This window comes from Ochotona curzoniae, unplaced genomic scaffold (assembly GCF_017591425.1).
Source record: "Ochotona curzoniae isolate NIBS_2020 unplaced genomic scaffold, NIBS_Ocur_1.0 contig_517, whole genome shotgun sequence".
NCBI lineage: Eukaryota > Metazoa > Chordata > Mammalia > Lagomorpha > Ochotonidae > Ochotona > Ochotona curzoniae.
This window is the reverse complement of record NW_024466454.1, coordinates 7,085,890-7,104,900: the sequence shown is the minus strand read 5'-3', so window position 1 is coordinate 7,104,900 and position 19,011 is coordinate 7,085,890. Positions and strand designations below refer to the sequence as shown.

Here is a 19,011-nt window from a genome sequence, read left to right as displayed (position 1 = left end):
GGTTAAGGCAAAGGGAGGTTGGATAAGCCACACTGGTACTTGTAATGCATGAAGCCCTATAACTGGGGCAGCTCCAGATCCTCCACAACTAGAAACTGAAGTCCAGGTAGGTGGTTTTTAAGATTCTAGAATGAGGGCCAGGTTTAACACCAGAGCTAAATGGTGCTTGTTGGCTATCTACTAGGGGTTAAGGTGTAGGAGAGAGAGTCTGCTGTAGGCATTGGGGGCTACCTACTGGGGGTTAAAGTCCATGTGTGTATGTGTGTGTTTGTTCCTGTAGGGGTTGGGGGCCTCCCAGAGAAGAAGGAACCTGCCTGCTGCCCCATAAGCAGGCCTTCAGAGGGCTTCCAGGTTTGCAGTCTAAATGGATTGATTCTCTCACACCTTCCTTTTACAGAACCCCTAACCCCTGCACACACATGCATAGTGGATGCTCCAAGCCACCATGCAGGCAGATGCCAGCTACCAAGTCTGCAGGGACAGCCCAAGAAACTACAAGGACTGAAACATTTCTGGTGTCAGTGGAGACAGGGCAAGAGGTGGGTCCCCCAATTTCCACTGGGGCTGGACCCAGACACCACCCTGCCCTGTCCCAGCCCAGCCCAGGTCCCTGCCCCTTTGATGCTTCTGCCCCTTGCCTCGTGAATCTTGCTTGCAGGACTTGTCTTGTGACACTGACTGCTGGGGACACCTGCGAGGTGTCATGGTCCCCTGGCTTCTGATCAGATCGCACTGACAGCTGCACAGAGTGCAGGCAGGGAACAAAGACCTAGTCCGATAGAGGGGAGGTGGGGGACCCCTGGTGACACTGATAGGGATCAAGGCTACTGGAAAGCCAAGTCCAAAATGAAAATCTTTCCCTTACACATGGCAGAGCCCCTACCCACAAAACGTAGGGCCTGTTGGTACATTCTTCAGAGCCTTGCAGGCCATTCTCAGAGCATTTGGTCAAACGGTCATTCAGTTGTCCTTTTGTTGGCTTGGAGGACAGAGGCAGGCTCGGAAGGTTGAGCGGCCCCACACACAGGTCTGGAGGCTCCCTCACAGGAAGCTCACCAGCATCCAAGGGCCCTGACACCCGAATCTCCTGTGCTGGCGTCTGCCATAACCTGCCAGCCACATGGCTGCAGCATCTGAAGCCACCAAGCTCAGCCCCTGCCAGGAGCTTGCTCCTGCTGCATGCTGCCCTCTCACTAGTCTCGGGAACCAAGACCCCACACCCTGTGGTCTCTCACTAAAGACTGGATCGCCCACAGATGCTTCTGCTTTGTGCAAAATGCAAATTTTCCATCTGATTTTCTTTCTCTCAATATTAAAAAAAGAACAAAAATAAAAACAAACAAACAAACAACAACAACAAAAAACAAATCCCACTAGGTGGGAGCCTCTCTAGCTGCAGCCCAGGCACACACTGGGAATCTTCTGAGGAAGAAGTGCTGCCTCATTGTTGGAAGTAACACACTCACAGCCTTAAAGCACTGGTTACAAGCCGGGACCTTTTCCACAGAAGAGCAAAGATCTTGGAGGGGACAAGACTGTGCTAAGAAATCAGCAAGGAGTCACAACTGGGCCCAGCCAGCTCCTTGGACCAAGGGATTTACATCATGAAAAATCATATAGAAACTAGAACATTGTACGTTTGCTTTTTTTTTAGTCAAGGTGTCTGGTTTCTAAGGGTGCAGAAACTCATGTCTCTCCTTTTGTCTTCATAAGTATGTTTTCACAGAAGACAAGAAAGGGCTGAAGGTGCTGGAGCATGGGGAGAAGAGAAATGCCAATTGCTCGGCTCTCCTTACCAAGACAGTTATGACCATCGTGAGCCAACATGAAACCATCAAAACAGATGCAACGGTAATTGCCTGGAATATTCAGACAGTCATGGACGCAGCCTCCGTTGAGTTCATTTTCACACTCATCAATGTCTGGGGAACAAAACAACCAGGTGTTATTTCTTTGAGGTGGAGACAGAAGCAGTCACCTTGTCTGCCATCCTCTTCCAGCATCCTGCCTTGAAGATATCTCCCCCACCAGGAAAAACAAGGCAATAAGGTTATTCACAGTAGCACTGATGTGATGAGATGATCCTAAAGGCAAATCAGAGGTGCATACACCAGAAATGATTGAATGCCAGCACGTTTGATTGATGGAGTACCACACGACTATAAAAAAAAAAAGGAAGATCTTAGACAGACTTGGAGAGATCTCTAAGACATTCTACTACATGGAAAAATTAAAATGTAAAAGAGTATTTATACAATGCTGCCTTCATGTAAAAAAATAAGGTGGGTTTTCAGGTTTTTTTTTTTTTTGTCAAAACTTGACAAAACAATTCCTAAAATTTATAGGGAAACATGAAAGACTCAGAAAAGTCAATGCAAATTAAAAAAAAAAAGATTGGAAGTATTTACTAGAAAGCTATAGTTGTCAAAACAATGTCAAAACTGTTGTCAAAACTGGCATAAGGACAGTCATATAGACCAATAAAACCAAACTGAGAATGGGGAAATTAATCCTTTTAAAAAAAAACTATGTTTATTTATTTATTTATTGCAAAGTCAGATTTACAGAGAGAAGGAAAGAAAGAGAGAAAGATCTACCATCTGTTGATTCACTTCCCAAGTGGCCAAAACAGCCGGAGCTGAGCTGATCTGAAGCCAGGAGCCAGGAGCCTCCTCTGGGTCTCCCACCTGGAATCAGGGACCCAAGGCCTTGGGCCATCCTCTAATGCTCTCCCAGGCTATAAGCCTTAACCCTTTTATTTTATTTTATTTTATTTTATTTTATTTTATTTTATTTTATTTTATTTTATTTTATTTTATTATGTTATGATACAGTTCCATAGGCCCTGGAATTTGCCTTACCCCATTCCCAAATTCACCCCCCCCCAAATTCCCCTGTATTATTACTATAGTATAATTATTTATAGATAGTCATATGTCCATTATTATGGGCATGGATAATGGCACAGAGTCTAGCATCCTATTGTCAAGATACAGTTAACAGTTTCATTGGGTGTCCACCTTCGGTCTGAAAATAGAGATGCATACTGCATACATCCTCACATTTGGATATGATGGTCTCCATTACACGGTTACTATACATCCCATTAAATGAAAAGCTACAGTACAACACCAACAACAGGAATAAAAATAGAAATTTACAATGCCATGAAGTTAAATAATATGCTACTGAATATGACAGTCTCTACTACAGTCACTGTACATCCCCTTAAGTAAAAAGCCATAACACAAATCAACAAGAAAAAAAAGAATAAAAAATGACATGAAAGTTAAATAACATGCTACTGAATGAGTAATGTGTTGCTGAACAAACAAAAAAGGAAATCAAGAATCTTGAAGAAAATGATGCTACTGTATGATCTATGAATCAGTGAAGAATTCAATGAGAAAGTGTTATGAAGAAATGAAAATTAAAAAAGAAAAACCATCAAAATCCATGATATATTTTCCACTGATCTTTATTGGTGAGATGTGTCTCCTGTACGCAACAAAAAGATGGATTTTTTTTAATCTAGTCTACTTATCTATGACGCTTGCTTGATGAGTTTAAGCCATTTACATTCAGGGTTAATGTGAATGAGTGGGAGAATCAAGATGGCGGAATAGGGTAAGGACACATTTAAACACACGGAGAAACATTTAATCAGGATGAAACAGAGAGGACATATTTCAGGAAATAGGAAAGGACAGAACAACAGCAGAGGGGCACCTGGAGACTGACAGACACAGGAAAGCAGCAGGCACAGCAGTGTGGTGTTGCAGTGACTGATACTCCAGCACAGCCATCTGAACTCCACCAGCAGCCAGAACTCCCCCAGCAACCAGGTGGGAAGGGACCTTCACTGGGAGCTTGGGAGGTAAAGCCAGACAAAGAACTGTCCGTCCTGCTGGTCCGTTTGATTTGACCAGAAGCAGAGACAGAACAGCAAATCTCAGACAAACAGTGCGAGAACACGGTGGATTTCATAGCCCAGTCAGCCCCCTGGAGCTGAATTGGGCGCCATTTTGCGTAAGGAGGAAAGGGCAAGGGAAAGGATGGAGCATGCTCTGAGCTGAGAGTGAGCTCATTTCTGACTCAGTGAACTGCAACAACATGGCATTCTACAGGTTCCACCCAGGGCAGGTCTGGGTAGCCCTCGGATCTGACGGCCAGCAGATCAAGAACTGCAGTGGTGGTAGGTCAGGCACCATTTTGTGCACTGTGGCAATAGCTTTGGGACTGCAGGGACAACAGTGAACTGTGCCTTTGCTGAGCTCGTGAGAACTCGCTGAGGTCCCGCAGGGAAAATAATACCGACTGTGGCATTGTATCAGTCAAAATAGGTTCGTGTGGCACCCAGACCTAACATCCAACAGGTTCCGGCAAGATCAGCGCCACCAGCAACCTAACTGGATAGGACACCTGATGTCTCTCTAAACCTGGGAACTGCTCCAACCGGAAGTGGGAGAAAGGTTGCAGAGACAACGGTGCAGCCTCAGCATGGAATCACAGGAGGTGAAGAGTGATGAGCCAAGAGCTGGGGCTGTGAAGACCACGGTGGAAATCTAACATAAGAACCCAGACCTGGAACTCACTGGAGGTTGTGGCACAAGTGACTACAAACAAGAGCTGTGTACCAACTGCAATAAGTAAAACTGCATTGTAGACCTGTGGGTGACACAGCTTAGAAACCTGCCCCAAGAAGAAGACTCTGCTAACCAGAAGTACAATGACCAAGAGCAAAAGAAGAGACAAAGGCACAATGGATATTACTGAAAACTCCCCTGCAAAGGAGCAAAAGCCTTTGCCAACCTCAGAGTTAACTGAGGAAGACATCAAGAAAATGAGGGATACAGAGTCCATAAGACTCATTTTAAAGATTATGATCAAAAATGAGAAGTTAATGCAAAAGTTCAAAGAATTTAAGGAAGCAGTAAAGCAAATCAAGGCTGGTATATCAGAAATTAAGAACAACTGTCATATAAAGGAATGCCAATTAAATTCACAGGAGGTCTCTCACAGGAAACTCTATAGGTCAAAAGAGAAAGCAACATGTTTCAGTTTCTAAAAGAAAAAATTGTCTGTCCAGAATAACATATTCAGCAAAGCTTTCCTTTGTCTTTGAAAATGAAATAAAATTCTTCCACAGTAAAGAAAAGTTAAAAGAACATGCCTCTTTCAAACCTACCATACAAAGGATGGTTAAAGATGTTCTCTTGACAGCGAAAAGGAAAAGCAATCACCAAAATCAATGGCAAATGTGAAGAACATCCCAGTAAAATAACAATAGAAGACTAAATCAATGAACAACCCATTACTAAAATGACAGGACAAAATTACCACTCATTCATATATTTTTTTACCTTTTATTATTATTGCTATTATTGTATGATACAGTTCCATATTCCCTTATCCCCTTCCCAATTCCCTCCCCCCCCACCTAGTTCCTTTATTTCATTTGTAACATATAGTTCTTCATACTCAGTCATATGTCCATTGTTGCGAGCATGGACAATGGCAGAGTCCAGAATCCTATTGTCAAGATATAGTAAACAGTTTCACTGTAAGTCCATCCTTGTCTGGAAGCAGAAATGCATACTACACTGCATCCTCACATCTGGATGTTAGTCTCCATTTCACAGCTACTATACATTCCCTCAAATGAAAAGTCATGATACAAAATCAACAATAGAAAGAAAAATAGAAATTTACAATGCCATGAAGTTAAATGACATGTTACTAGATATGACAATCTCCATTACACAGCTACTATACATTCCCTTAAATGAAGAGCCACAAAACAAACTCAACATCCAGGAGAAAAAAGAAATTAACAACACCAAGAAGTTAAACAACATGCTATTAAATGACTAACGTGTAGCTGAAGAAATGAAAATCAAGAACCTTCTTGAAGAAAATGATGCCACTGCATGATCTACGAGTCATTGAATGATTTAATCAGAAGAAAGTGTTTTGAAGAGATGAAACCAACAGAAAACAACAAAACTCATGTGATATAATTTCTGTGGATCTTTGTTGAATTGTGTCTCCTCCAGACAATAAACAGATAGGTTTTGTTTTTTAATCCAGTCTACTAATCTATGATGTTTGATTGAGCTTAAGCCATTTACATTCAGAGTTAAATATACATGGATGGTACTTTGGTCCTGTCATTTTAGGAATGGGTTGCTCATTGGTTTAGTCTACTGTTGTTATTTTATTGGGGTGTTCTTCCTGTTTGCCTTTCGTTTTGTTGGGTGCTATTCCTCTTCTCTGTCAAGAGAACATCTTGAAGTATCATTTGTAGGGTAGGTTTGGAAGAGGCAAATTCTTTTAGCTTTTCTTTTTTTTTTTTTTAAAGATTTATTTTTATTATTTTTTCATTGGAAAGGCGGATATACAGAGAGGAGAGACAGAGAGGAAGATCTTCCGTCCGATGATTCACTCCCCAAGTGAGCACAACGGCCGATGCTATGCCGATCCGAAGCCAGGAGCCTCTTCTGGGTCTCCCACGCGGGTGCAGGTTCCCAAAGCCCTGGACCGTCCTCTGCTTTCCCAGGCCACAGGCAGGGAGCTGGATGGGAAGCGGGGCTGCTGGAATTAGAACTGGCGCCCATATGGGATCCCAGGTGTGAAAGGGGAGGACCTTAACCACTGCGCTATCATGCCGGGCCCCGCCTTTTAGCTTTTCTTTACTCTGGAAGAATTTTATTTCATTTTCAAAGATGAAAGAAAACTTTACAGGGTATGTTATCCTAGGCCGATAATTTTTTTCTTTTAGAATCTGGAATATGTCACTCCATTCTCTTCTTGCTTGTGGAGTTTCCTGTGAGAGATCTCCTGTGAATTTAATTGGCATTCCTTTATATGTCAATTGATTTTTTTCACGTGCACATTTAAGGATCTTTTCCTTATGTTCGATTGAAGAGAGCTTGATTATCATATGTCGTGGTGAAGAACTCTTTTGGTCAACTCTGTTGGGAGTTCTGTGCCCATCCTGGATCTTGTTTCCCAATTCTTTCTCCAGATGAGAAAATTTTTCCTTGATTATTTCATTAAATACATTTTTAACCTAACTTCTCTTTCTGCACCTTCCGGGACTCCCATAACTCTTATATTTGGCAACTTAATAGTGTCTTTCAATTCTTAAGTACTTTTTTTTTGGAAGCTCTGCTTCCAGCTTTTTGTTTGCTTCCCCCTGGTGACAGGAGATACCTTCCAATTCTGAGATTCTTTCTTCTGCTTGCTTCATTCTATTTTGGAGACTCTCCACTGTACTTTTAATTTTCTCCACTGTATTCTTCATTTTGATATATTAGCTTTCACTGGATTATTTTCCAGTGTGACATATTCCTTAAATTCCTTGAATGCCTGCTTTATGTGCTTCTCGTTGTTGATAAGAAGCTTTATAACAGGTGTTTTGAATTCTGTGTCCCCCATTTTCTCGATGTCTTCCTCAGTTAACTCTGAGGTTGGCAAAGGCTTCTGCTCCTTAGCAGGGGAATGTTCAGTAATATCATTGTGCCTTTGTCTCTTCTTTTGCTCTTGGTCATTGTACTACTGGTTAGCAAATTATTCTCCTTGCGACAGGATTCTTAGCTGTGTCACCCACAGATCTATAATTCAGTTTTACTTATTGTGGTTGGTACACAGCTCTTGTTTGTAGTCACTTGTGCCACAACCTCCAGTGAGTTCCAGGACTGGGTTCTTATGTTAGACTTCCACCATTGTCTCTGTAGCCCTAGCTTCTGGCTCATCACTCTCTACCTCCTGTGATACCATGCTGAGGCTGCACCATTTTCTGCACAACCTTTCTCCCACTTCCGGTTTGAACAGTTCCCAGGATTAGGGAAATACAGAGAGTCCCATATAGTTAGGTTGTTGCTTGAATCTGTTGGCTGTTTGGTCTGGGAACCACACGAACCTCTTTTGACCTGTACAATGCCAAGTCAGTATTATTTTCCCTGTGGGACCAGTACAATGCACTGATCTCAGTGAGTTTGCTCCCAGCTCAGCACATGTGCAGCTCACTGTTGTCCCTGCAGTCTTAACGCCTTTGCCACACTGTACAAAATGGTGCCTGATGTGCCACAACTAGAGTTCTTGATCTGCTGGTCATCAGGTCTGAGGGATACCAGGACCTATCTTGGGTGGAACCTGTAGGTTGCCACATTGTTGCAGTTCACTGAGCCAGAAGTGAGTTCACTCAGCTCAGTGCATGTGCAGTCCTGTCCCAACAGCCTTTGTCTCTAGACAAAATGGCACCGATTCAGCTCTAGGCGGCTGACTAGGCTGTAAAATCCACCCTGTTCCTACACTGCCCATCTGGGATCTGCCACTCTATTTCTGCTCCTGGTGAAATCAAACAGACCAGCAGGACGGGCAGTTCTTTGTCTGGGTTCACCTCCTGAGCTCCCAGTGAAAGTCCTTTTCCACCTTATTGCTGGTGGAGTTCCGGCTGTTTGCTGAATGCTGCTTGGTATCAGTCACTGCAGCCTCACACAGTTATATCCACTGCTTTCCCGTGTCTGTCGGTCTCCAGGTGCCCCTCTGCTGTCATTCTGTCCTCTCCTATTTCCTGAAATGTGTCCTCTCTGCTTCACACTCGCTAATGTTTCTCCATCTGTTTAAATGTGTCCTTACCCTATCCTGCCATCTTAATTTCTCCTTAACCCTTTTTTGAAAAAAAGATGTATTTATTTATTTTTATTTGAGAGAGAGCAAGGGAATCACATAGAGGGAGAGACATCTTTTACCCGTTAGTTCACTCCAAGATGGCTGCAGTCTCAGGGCTGGGCCTGGCCGAAGCCAGGAGCTTCATTTATTTAGGTTAAGGAGGGGTAAATGGACCCAGGACCTCGTCATCTTCCACCACGCTTCCAGGCATATTAGCAAGGAGTTAGATCAGAAATAGATCAGTTGGATCTTGAACCGATACCCATGTGGAATGCCAGGCATCACAGGGGGAAATTTAACCTACTAGCCATAATGTTGTCCCCTAAATTAACCCTTAAATTATTTATGGTCATTTGATTCCATGCAAGAGTGCTAAAGCAATTCACTGGGAAAATGACAGTTTTTCCAACAAATGTTACTGAGATAACTGGATATCCATGTGTCAAAAGATGACTGTAGACCATCAACTCAAACCCTACACACAAAAATCAACCCAAAATGGGCCCAGAGACTTAAATGTCAGAATCAGAACCCAAAGCTTCTAAGAGAACATCCATGAGAACAATCACTGAGACCTCAGTCTTGGACATTTATTTGTTTCAACCATGAACACATAATTCATAAATTTCAAAATTAGCAAGTTGAATTCTCTCAAAATTAAAAGCTTTTGCATTTCAAAAGAAATTATTTTGAAAAAATGAGAAAACAAGCCTTGGGTTTGTGGAAAATATTTGCAAATCATGCAATACAAGGTTTTACAAAGAACTCTTGCAACCCAATAATGAGAAGACAGGCAATCCACTTTTCAAATAGGCAAAAGATCTAACAGGGAATTTCACCCAAGATGTAATACAGTTAACAAGCTCATGAAAATCACCCCCTATGTGAATAGAGCAATACAAAATAAAACCATGAGACAACAGCTCTCTCTTACCGACGGTCACAACAAAAAAGAAGAAGCAATGCCGACAAGGCTATAGCGCAACAGGAGCCATCAGACGCTGCTGATGGGAACAGGGGCACGGCCACTTCAGAAAACAGTGTGGCAATCACTTCTCTGTTTTACAGGGCACTGCGTTACTGAAACATTCTTAGCTATGCAGCAGCCCTGACCACCTTTCGTCTTCGTACATATTTTCATCTTGCAAAACTGTAATTCTATAACTCATTAAACAATAACTCCTCATCTCCCAACCTCAAGCCCTGGCAACCATCCGTCTACATTTTGCCTCTACGGTTTTTTTAAAAGCTGATATGAGGAATCATATACTCTTTGACATTTTGTGACTGGCTTATTTCCCCTAACATAATATTCAGAAAACTCATGCATATGGCACCATGTGATAGGACTTTCTTCTCTGGAAGGCTGAGCATATCCCACTGTTAGCAGATACCACAATGTGCTTACTCATTTCATCGCTAAAGGGATACTTGCATTGTTTCACCTTTCCAGTTACTGTGAATAATGCCATGACTGTCAGAAAACAAATGTTTCTTTAAGACCCTTTCTTCAACTTTTTAAAGTAAATACCCAGAAGAAAAATTCTGGATCAAAGGATAACTTTATTTTTAAATTTTTGAGGAACAACAGTGCACAAAGTTCTCATTCGCCTCTCCTTGCTGACACTGTTTCTGTGTTTCTGCAGAGTAGCCATCCCAAAGGATGAGCAAGACTTCCTTGTAGTTCCAATTTGTATCTCCCTACTTACATCACCATGGCCTAGAGGCTAAAAGTCCTTGCCTTGAACACGCCAGCATTCCATATGGGTGCCAGTTCTAATCCCGGCTGCTCCACTTCCCATCCAGCTCCCTGTTTGTGGCCTGGGAAAGCAGTCGAGGATGTCCCAATGCTTTGGGATCCTGCACCATGTGAGAGGAAGTTCCTGGATCCTGGCTTCGGATCAGCACAGCACTGGCAGTTGCAATCACTTGGGGAGTGAATCACCAGACAGAAGATCTTCCTCTCTTTCTCTCCTCCTCTCTGTATATCTCACTTTCCAATAAATATAAATACATAAATAAATAAATGAATAAAATATTTTTAAAAAGAAGCTGCTTTCAATGCTGATATCCCAGATGAATGTTGATTCAAATCTCAGCTGCTCCACTTCTAGTCCAGCTTCCTGGAAATATATCTGGGAAATCAGCAGATGGCATAAGTACATGGGCCTCTGCCACTTGGGGAGTGAACCAATGGAGAGAAAATCTCTCTCCCCTTTCCCTCTCTCTATAACTCTGCCTTTTAAATAAGTAAGTAAATAAATGAATAAATCATATTAAAAGAAAGGAAAAGAATATGTGCTCTGTCTTTGAGCAAAAGTGAACTCAGAGAAATACAAAGTCTTCTAGAAAGGAACACCAAGTCTGGCTGGAGAGGAGAGGGGAGGGCTTTGCTCACCAGACAAAAGGAGAACTTCTGGTAAGTTTTCTCCAGGGTGTCACCAGACCCAGACCTGTTCATCAGCATCCTACCTGTTATTCATATCTGCCTTCTGTGTTCTCTCTCAGTCTCCTTCCTTTCTAGCAAGGTGAGAGCCAACAATCCCTGTGTGAGGCAGGTGCTTGGCTCAGCAGTAACAATGTCCACAGACCACATCAGAAGACATGGCCTTAATTCCAAACTTGGCTTCCATTTTCCAGCTTCCTGATAATGCAGACCCCAGGAGGCAGCAGAGTATGATTTAAGTAGGTCCCTGCCATTGACATGGGAGACCTGCTTTGGACTCCCAAGAGCCCACCCTTTATGTATAGATATTTCATTTGTAGTTTTGGTTACCTAGGTGTAAAGATCTTACATTGAGATGAGCACGATGGCTCAAATGGTTAAATTCTCCCCTTGCACCCATCAGTATCTCATATGAGTGCCAGTTCCTGTCCTGGCTGCTCCACTTCCCATCCAGCTCCCTGCTGGTGGCCTGGGAAGGCTGTGGAGGATGGCCCAAAGCCTTGAGATCCTGAGCCTGAATGAGAGACCAGGAATAAGCTCCTGGCTTTAGATGTCTTCCTCTCCAGCCATTGTGGTCACTTGGGGAGTGAACCAGGGAATGGAAGATCTTTCTCTCTGTCTCTCCTTCTCCTTATAAATCTTATCTGCCTTTCCAATTAAAATAAATCCTTCTTTTTAAAAAAAAAGTGACTGATTAAAAAGCAAGAATGGGAGCAGGCATTTGGTAGAGTAGCTAAGGCAGTATTTGGAACACCCACAGCCAATATTGGAGTACTTGGCGCTACTTCCAATCCAGCTTCATGCTAATGCAGACCCTAAGAGGCAGCAGACAATGGCTCAAGGACTTGGGTCCTGTCCACTCAGGCGGGAGATCCAGACTGAATTCCTAGCTCTTGGCTTCAGCCTGACCCAGCCTGACCCCGCCTAATCCAGCCTGATCCAACCTTAGATACTACAGGCATTTGGGGAGTGAACTGGCAAATGAAAGATCTCCAGCTCTTTCTAACTTATTTCAAAATAAAAATAAGCTTTAGTAATTACATAAAAAGAAGGCTTGAGTGACTACCACATTCCAGGAACCACTGGCCTTTACACACTCTTCCAGTACCAAGAATCTTTATTACTCAGAAGCCATGAGATAAAACAGATGGGCTTGAAGACTAGATCATGAAGTGGCACCAAATCAAGTATGTATTCAAAATACTCCTCCTAATCTACAAAAGCTAATGTGCTCGTCCAAGGGTTCGGAGGCAGTGGTTGGTTGGTCACTAGGTGGGTTTGAGTCCTGCTCATATTCAGATGAGTTCCCACCACAGTTATGCACATGCTACAGAGTTGTAAGCCTCTTGCCACCAACACGCCTGTGAAGGTCTGGTCCAGAGGTTGGGAAGTCAGGTGACTTCACGCATTAGGAACATCTCCCTGAGCTGGGTCACTATAAATGTTAAGATTGCTCATCCAACCCAAGATAGACACACAGAGACAGTGACCAGGAGGATGCAAAGTGGGATGGAACACAGTAGGGGGAGGGGTAGGAGATTGGACTTCCACCTGTAGCCTATGACACTGATCACAAGTCCCTGGGCCTCAGTGTTCCCATCTGTCAAATGGGTGGATGTGACTGGCTCCAAGCTCGTACCATGTATAGAGATTTCCCCTCGAGAGGACCACCTCCACCAGTGAGTGCCCAGTCTGTGGTCTGAACTCTACAGCTCACAACACTGAGCTAATTCCCAGCAGGCAGAGTCCACTCTTTGAGTGCACTGAGGGTTACAATATCCCTCTGCACACACCTTTTCTGCGTGAACTCTGAACTTGCAACTCCGATGATAAGGCAGGATGCCTTGGAGTATACCCTAAAGCTGGGTGTCAGCTGCTCCACTCCCAATCCAGCTCCCTGCTAACACATCTGGAAAAGCAGCAGAAGGTGGTCCAAGTGCTTGGGGAGATCTGGCCCAGCCTTGGCCTTTATAGCCATTTAGGTAGTGATCCAGCAGACGGAAGGTTCTCTTTCTCTTTCACTCTGCCTTTCAGATACATCTTTAAAATTTTTGGCGAGTTAAGGAGCTGGGTTGTGCCCTGCTGGCTCTCCCCCAACAGCCCCAAGTCACTCACCCTGGCAATGCCTGCCTTCCCCGCGGTAGCCAGGCTTGCAGGAGCACTTGTAGGAGGTGGGTGTGTTCTGGCACAGGGCATCAGCATGGCAGTCATCTAGCTCCTGGGCACACTCATCCACATCTGTAAGACAGCACAGTGACCGCTGCAAATGCTGCTCCAAGAAAACCTGTGTGACCGTCCCCAGTCCCTCCCTAGCACTGACTGCCCTTTGTCCACCCCATTCCCGCCACCCATGCTGGCCAGCCCAGGGATGACCCATACCACTGTCAGACATGGTCTGTTGCCTCTGCAATTCCCCATCCCCACCACCCTCTCTACAGGCCTTGGAGATTTAACTCTACTCCACCTCCTCCAGGGAGCCTGCCACTTGTTCGAGGTGTGGGGAGTATCCCCTTTTTCACAACACCACACACAGAGCTTTTGTTCTATTTTCTCACCTGACAACAGACAAGCCAGCCCCTACCTGGGACACGAGAAGCCCGTGTGAATGCCTGCTGAACATTCTGGAAAGTTGGCAGCTGTCAGTCCTTCCAGGACCAGGGGTGCAAGAGAGCCTGACCCTCTCCCCCACCTCAGCCCCATTCCCCCTCTCAACCGGGAAACCCGCCCCAGTGCTGACACCACCCCTAGGTGCGGATCTGCAACTCAAGTGGCCTCAGTGTCCTGCGCCCAGAGCTCTGCCCCCCAGCGGCCTAAGGCTACCCCTGGCCCCTCCAACAGCGGCTGCGCGCGCTCCACAGCTCGCCAAGTGCCAGGGAGCCTAGCGCGAAACCCGCAGGAGCGCTTCGCGGCCCCAGAGGCCAAGAGTGCGGGCACGGCTGCACAGCCTCAGGCACGGTGCCCGTCAGGCCCTTGGGCTCCACCCCGCCGGCACAAGCCCTGGGGTGCTCCTCGCACTGCTCAGCCCTGGGCTGCTGGGGCCAGGGCGGGAACTGTCAACCGGCCGGGTCCGAGGCCAGCTGTGAGAGACCCAAGCCCTGCGCCTAGGGAGGGCCCGAGCCGCGGCGGCGTCTCAGCCCCGCCGGTGTGGGTGAAGGCTCCTGAGGGCTGCGTGGACCCTCTCAGGACGGACCCGGGAACTCCTTCTCTGAGCCACAGAGCCGTGCCAGGTGCGCCCCAGGCTGGACACTCACCCTCTGGCGGCCCCTGGCCGGGAAGGACGGTGGCCGCCAGCAGCGGCAGCAGCAGCAGCAGGATCTGTAGCAGCGCCGGGGCGGGCCCGGGGAAGCCGCGGCCCGCGACCCCCATGGCAGGCGCAGCGGCAGAGGCAGTGGCGGTGGAGCACGGGAGGCGAGCGTGGCGAACGCAGCAGTGGCTCCGGGAGGTGTGCGGGCGCCCTGCCCGGCGCGCTCCTGGCGGACCCGGCCCCGCCCGCCCCCCGAGCCCCGGCCTCATTTTCACACGGTCCTCCCCGGGGCCAGGGCGGGCGGCGCAGGGGGCAGTGCCGCCCCTTTTGGCGCCCCTCCCTGCCCGGGCAGAGGGCGCGGCCACCGGGCCCGAGGGCGAGGGCACTGTCAGCCCCTCAGGGCGGGTCGTCATGCCCTCCACCCAACCCGCGCCCTGAGCAGCTGGTAAGCCCTGCCCCCATGCTGGCCACATCGCGCGGGGCACCCGGCTCCTACCTCCCTCTGCCTTTGCTGCGGCCTCCAACTTGACCCGGTCCTCAGGTGTGGGGACCCTCAGCTGTTCTGGCAGGAAACACTGAGACACACCTCCTCACATCACAAGCGTCCTGTCAGTTCACCAACCCCAACGCCATTTTGGGGTTCTCCCCTTCCAGGGAGGAGGTGCAGGTGGCTGGAGGGGAATGGGAGCAGTGGGCCTTCCTGGTACACAGGTGGCTGGAACCCTGTATCCTTAGCAGCTCTCTGGGGACAGAGTCGTTCTCAAGGCCCTCAAATATGGTGTGCAGTGAGGCTCTCTGGCCCATATTGAATCCACCTTTTCCTAGTTGGTTTGATGTTGTTAGTATTCTCATATTCTCCCTCTCTGTGCTCTTAGGTAGTCAGGGGGGAAAAAAGAATGTCACAAAAATTGTCCACCTGGTTCATGCACAAAAACACATAATAAACACCTAAGACTTCGCTTGGAGCCCTCCACCCTCAGAGCTGCCCAGAGGTCCCAGCCCCCAAAGGGGGTGTGGCAGATGGAGTATCTGAGAAAGTAACTTTTCTGTGCTTGCTTTCTTTCAGACCTTTTCATGGCTGGCGCAGACAGACAGGTTGCATCCCTCTCTCCTCTGCTTCTCCCTCCCACCCTCCACCCTCTTTTGTTGGGTGCCAAGAGGAGTGCTTAGCTATTTCTGGCCAATGGGATGGATGTTACCCATTTGTAAATCTTCACTTAGTGAAACGTTTTCTCGTCCCCCCTGCCTTTGTCTCTGCATCCTTAATGGTGGCCATAAATTACCGCCACCTTTTCTCTCGGCTGTAGCAGGCTTCATTGCTCTTGAAATGATCAAAGTTATTTCTTTTAAGATCCAACTTGAAACTGCCCATTGTGTGCTCCACAGACCTCGTTAGCGCCAGTCAAAGCATACAGCTACATAAAGCTGCCCATTAAAGTCTAACAAGGCCTTCTCAGCCCTCTAGGCCTGTTCAAGAAATAAGATGTGGGCTGTTTATTCTTTTCCCTGTTTTTCCCTAAATTGATACAACAGCAGGAACACTAATAACAAGAGTGGGTGTTTTGCTTTGTTTTGTTTGGAGATATAGTCTTAAAACATTCATCCTCTCCGGAAAAGTCCACCACTGGCACAGATCTCAAAAAATATTGTGAATCTCTTCCATTTTCCCTTACTTTCACCCAAACATGCATTCTGCTGGTTGGCTCCTGGAGTCCTGGACCACCTCTCTGAGACTTGAGATTAAAGTAACGTGGTTTACATGTGAGAAAATCCACTGGAGAAAGGTTGCCAGAGCCAAGCTGGATTCAGAGGTCCAGGCATCCTGGCCATGCCCCGGCTGCTGTCTGCTGCACAGCTGAGGTTCTCACCAACTTCCTGGGCTGAAGCTGACACTTCCACTCCCTCTCCTTGCAGGCTGAGACGCTGTGAACTGTGTCTGGGTTTGCAGGAGAGGCTGCCTGGCCAGCCCAGGCTCTGTGGGCAAACCGGGAGAGCCTGCGTGAACCTGCATTCCCAGAAACCCAGCACCCATCTTCCCTAACCCCTCAGCAGCCTCTGGGGTACTGTTTCTTGCCTGTGCAGAGAGTTCCCTTCCCTGGCTCAAGCACCTAGAAAATTCCTTCTCCATCATCTTCTTGGCATCTTGTCTTTACATCCTCTCCCTGGGTGTGTCACTCAATCTCTCCATTCCTGAGTCTGCCCCTCTCCCTCCCCCAACCCAGTCCCATGCATCAAATTGCAGCTGGATGGTGACCCTGACTCTATAGGTCCCTCCAATCCCAGTGTTCAAACTAGGGCTCATCTTCTTCCCTGAGCTCGCTTCTGCTCTCTTTTAGAGAAGAGCCCTGCTGTTCTGCCCACACCCTATCAGAAACCTGGACCCTAGTCTCTTTCCCTGCCCACTCAATCTGGACAGGCCAATCAATTCCACCCTCCTACCACTTCTCAAAACCATCCCCTCTCTCACCGTGCCTGATGCCTGAGCCCAGGGCCTCAACAATCCACCTACTTTGGGATTCCTCGCTGGTCTCACCCCACTTTGAACAAGCACATCATAGGATGTTCACTTGATGGGATGAACAAGCTCTGATACATGCAGCACCTCGGGACATCTCATGAACCCCATGAGGAGTGACAGCAGCCAGACAGAAAAGGGTACATATTCTGTGAAGTTTAAGATGCAGAACTAATAAACAGTGGAGCGGCAGTTCCCTCTGGGGATGGGGACTGATTTGAGAAGGAAATGAAGGAATTTCCAAAATGGCAGACAGCTTCTAAATCTTGACCCGCATGGTGATTATGTGGGTTTATACACATGTAAAATTCGGAACAATGGGATCAGCTTAATACACTTTCATGCACTTTGATGCAGCCGTGTTTTCCCTCAATAAGCACACAGACGCAGGCCTGTGGTCACTGCTCCTCTCCTTCCCAGAGACACTGCCCTGGTGACCTCAGACTTGTGCTAGTGCCTTGCTGTTCCTCCCTCATCCCTCCCCTGTCTCATGCTGCTCCCTTTGCAAGAAGCAGGCCTTCACAGACATTGGAAAACACTAAGACATCGGTTGCTGAATCAACAGCGTTGTACCCCAAAGAAGTTTCCTGAGGCATTCCCTAAAAAAGCAATGATTTACCGGCGGGACGTGTGGGTCTTCAGGAGAGCAGGTCCATAGAGTTTCTGCAGAAGGGAAACATCCCCTGCTCTTGTACTCACAACTTCTCCTTTGAGGATGGCTGTGTCTCCTGGGCAACTTTTCTGGGAAGCCTGAGTTGGATGTGAGGTGCTGCTTTGTCCCTATACCCTAGAGCAGTGCTGACGCCTGGGACTGTGTGGCTAGGGAGGAGTTGCGTATGTTGTTTTTTGTTGACAAGCAGAGTTACAGAGTTCCAAAGAAGGAGAGGCAGAAGCAGGTATCTTGGGGTTGGCATTGTGGCTCAACGGGTTAATCCTCTGCCTGCAGCACTGACATCCCATGTGGATGCGGTTCATGTCCTGGATGCTTCACTTCTGATTGAGCTTATGGTCTTGCAAAGCAATGAAGAATGGCTCAAATTGGGCTCCTGCACCCATGTGGGAGACCCAGAGGAAGCTCAGCTCTGGCCATTGCAACCCTTTAGGGAGTAAATCAGTGGGTGGAACATCTTTGTCTCATTCTGTCTGTAGACCTACCTTTCAAATAAAAATAAATAAATCTTTCTTAGAGAGAGAAAGAGAGAATCTTCCATCTGCTGTTTTACTCTCCAAATGGCCACACTGACATGCAGTTTATCTCCACTTGCAGCATGTAAGCACAACTACCTTATTAGACTTTATTTACAAAAAGGAAGTTCAAAGATAAAACGATTTGGAATTTCACATGGCTATTTGGGGAGTGAGCCTGCAGATGGAAGATCTCTGTTCATCTCTTGCTTTCTATGTAATTCTTTCAGGAGAAATAAATAAATTTTAAAAATAATAAATGGAGAGTGAAACCCATCATGGAAGGTTATCTTATAAAAGCAGTTATAAAAACAAAACCCTGAGAATCCCAAACAGCAAAAGAGCCATGCAAATAAAATTGGTCCCAGAAGAGGGAGAAATGATGGAGGCCAGTTTGTATGTCAAGGAGCTTCCTACTCATAAACAGCAACAGGCCCAGGGAGCATCACAGGGGGACTTGTGACAAACCTGTACAAAGCAGGTAAGTCTAGAGCATTTAATTATTCAAGAGCATAAGGAAAAACCTTTCAATTCTTTCTGTAACAAAGGTATATCATTGATCCAAAATGTAGTAATACTATACATTAGAAAAGTTGTAAAATAAAGAAAGGAAGGAAGGAAAGAAGGAAGGAAGGAAGGAAAAGAGAGAGAGAAAAGGAAAGGAAAGGAAAGAAAAGAAAAGGAAAGGAGACGAGAAAAGAAAGAAGAAGCTTTATGGGCTAAGCATGATAGCTCAAGTAGCTAGTCCTCCACCTATAAACACCAGGATCCCATATAGGCACCATCTGTCCTGGCTGCTTCACTTTCCAAACAGCTCCCTGACTGTGGTCTGGGAAAGCAGCAGAGGATGGCATAAAGCCTGAGGACCCTGTACCCGTGAGGGAGACCCAGAAGAAGCTCCTGGCTCCTGGCTTCAGATTGGTACAACTCCAGCCATTGCAGCCA

The 19,011-nt window shown here is 46.5% G+C and overlaps 1 protein-coding gene across 4 annotated transcripts in view; it reads right to left on the bottom strand.

The window, feature by feature from the left end:
• Positions 1-14,488, bottom strand: part of SCUBE2 (signal peptide, CUB domain and EGF like domain containing 2) — a 63,631-nt gene extending 49,143 nt beyond the window's left edge. For all 4 annotated transcript variants that reach the window (XM_040988958.1, XM_040988956.1, XM_040988957.1 and 1 more), the window contains exons 1-3: positions 14,374-14,488; positions 13,238-13,360; positions 1,797-1,922 (exon numbers count right to left, since the gene is read on the bottom strand). In XM_040988958.1, the coding sequence (XP_040844892.1) occupies positions 1,797-1,922; positions 13,238-13,360; positions 14,374-14,488 (364 nt within the window). The remainder of the gene's footprint in view (positions 1-1,796; positions 1,923-13,237; positions 13,361-14,373) is intronic.
• Between the last annotated feature and the right edge of the window lie 4,523 nt (positions 14,489-19,011).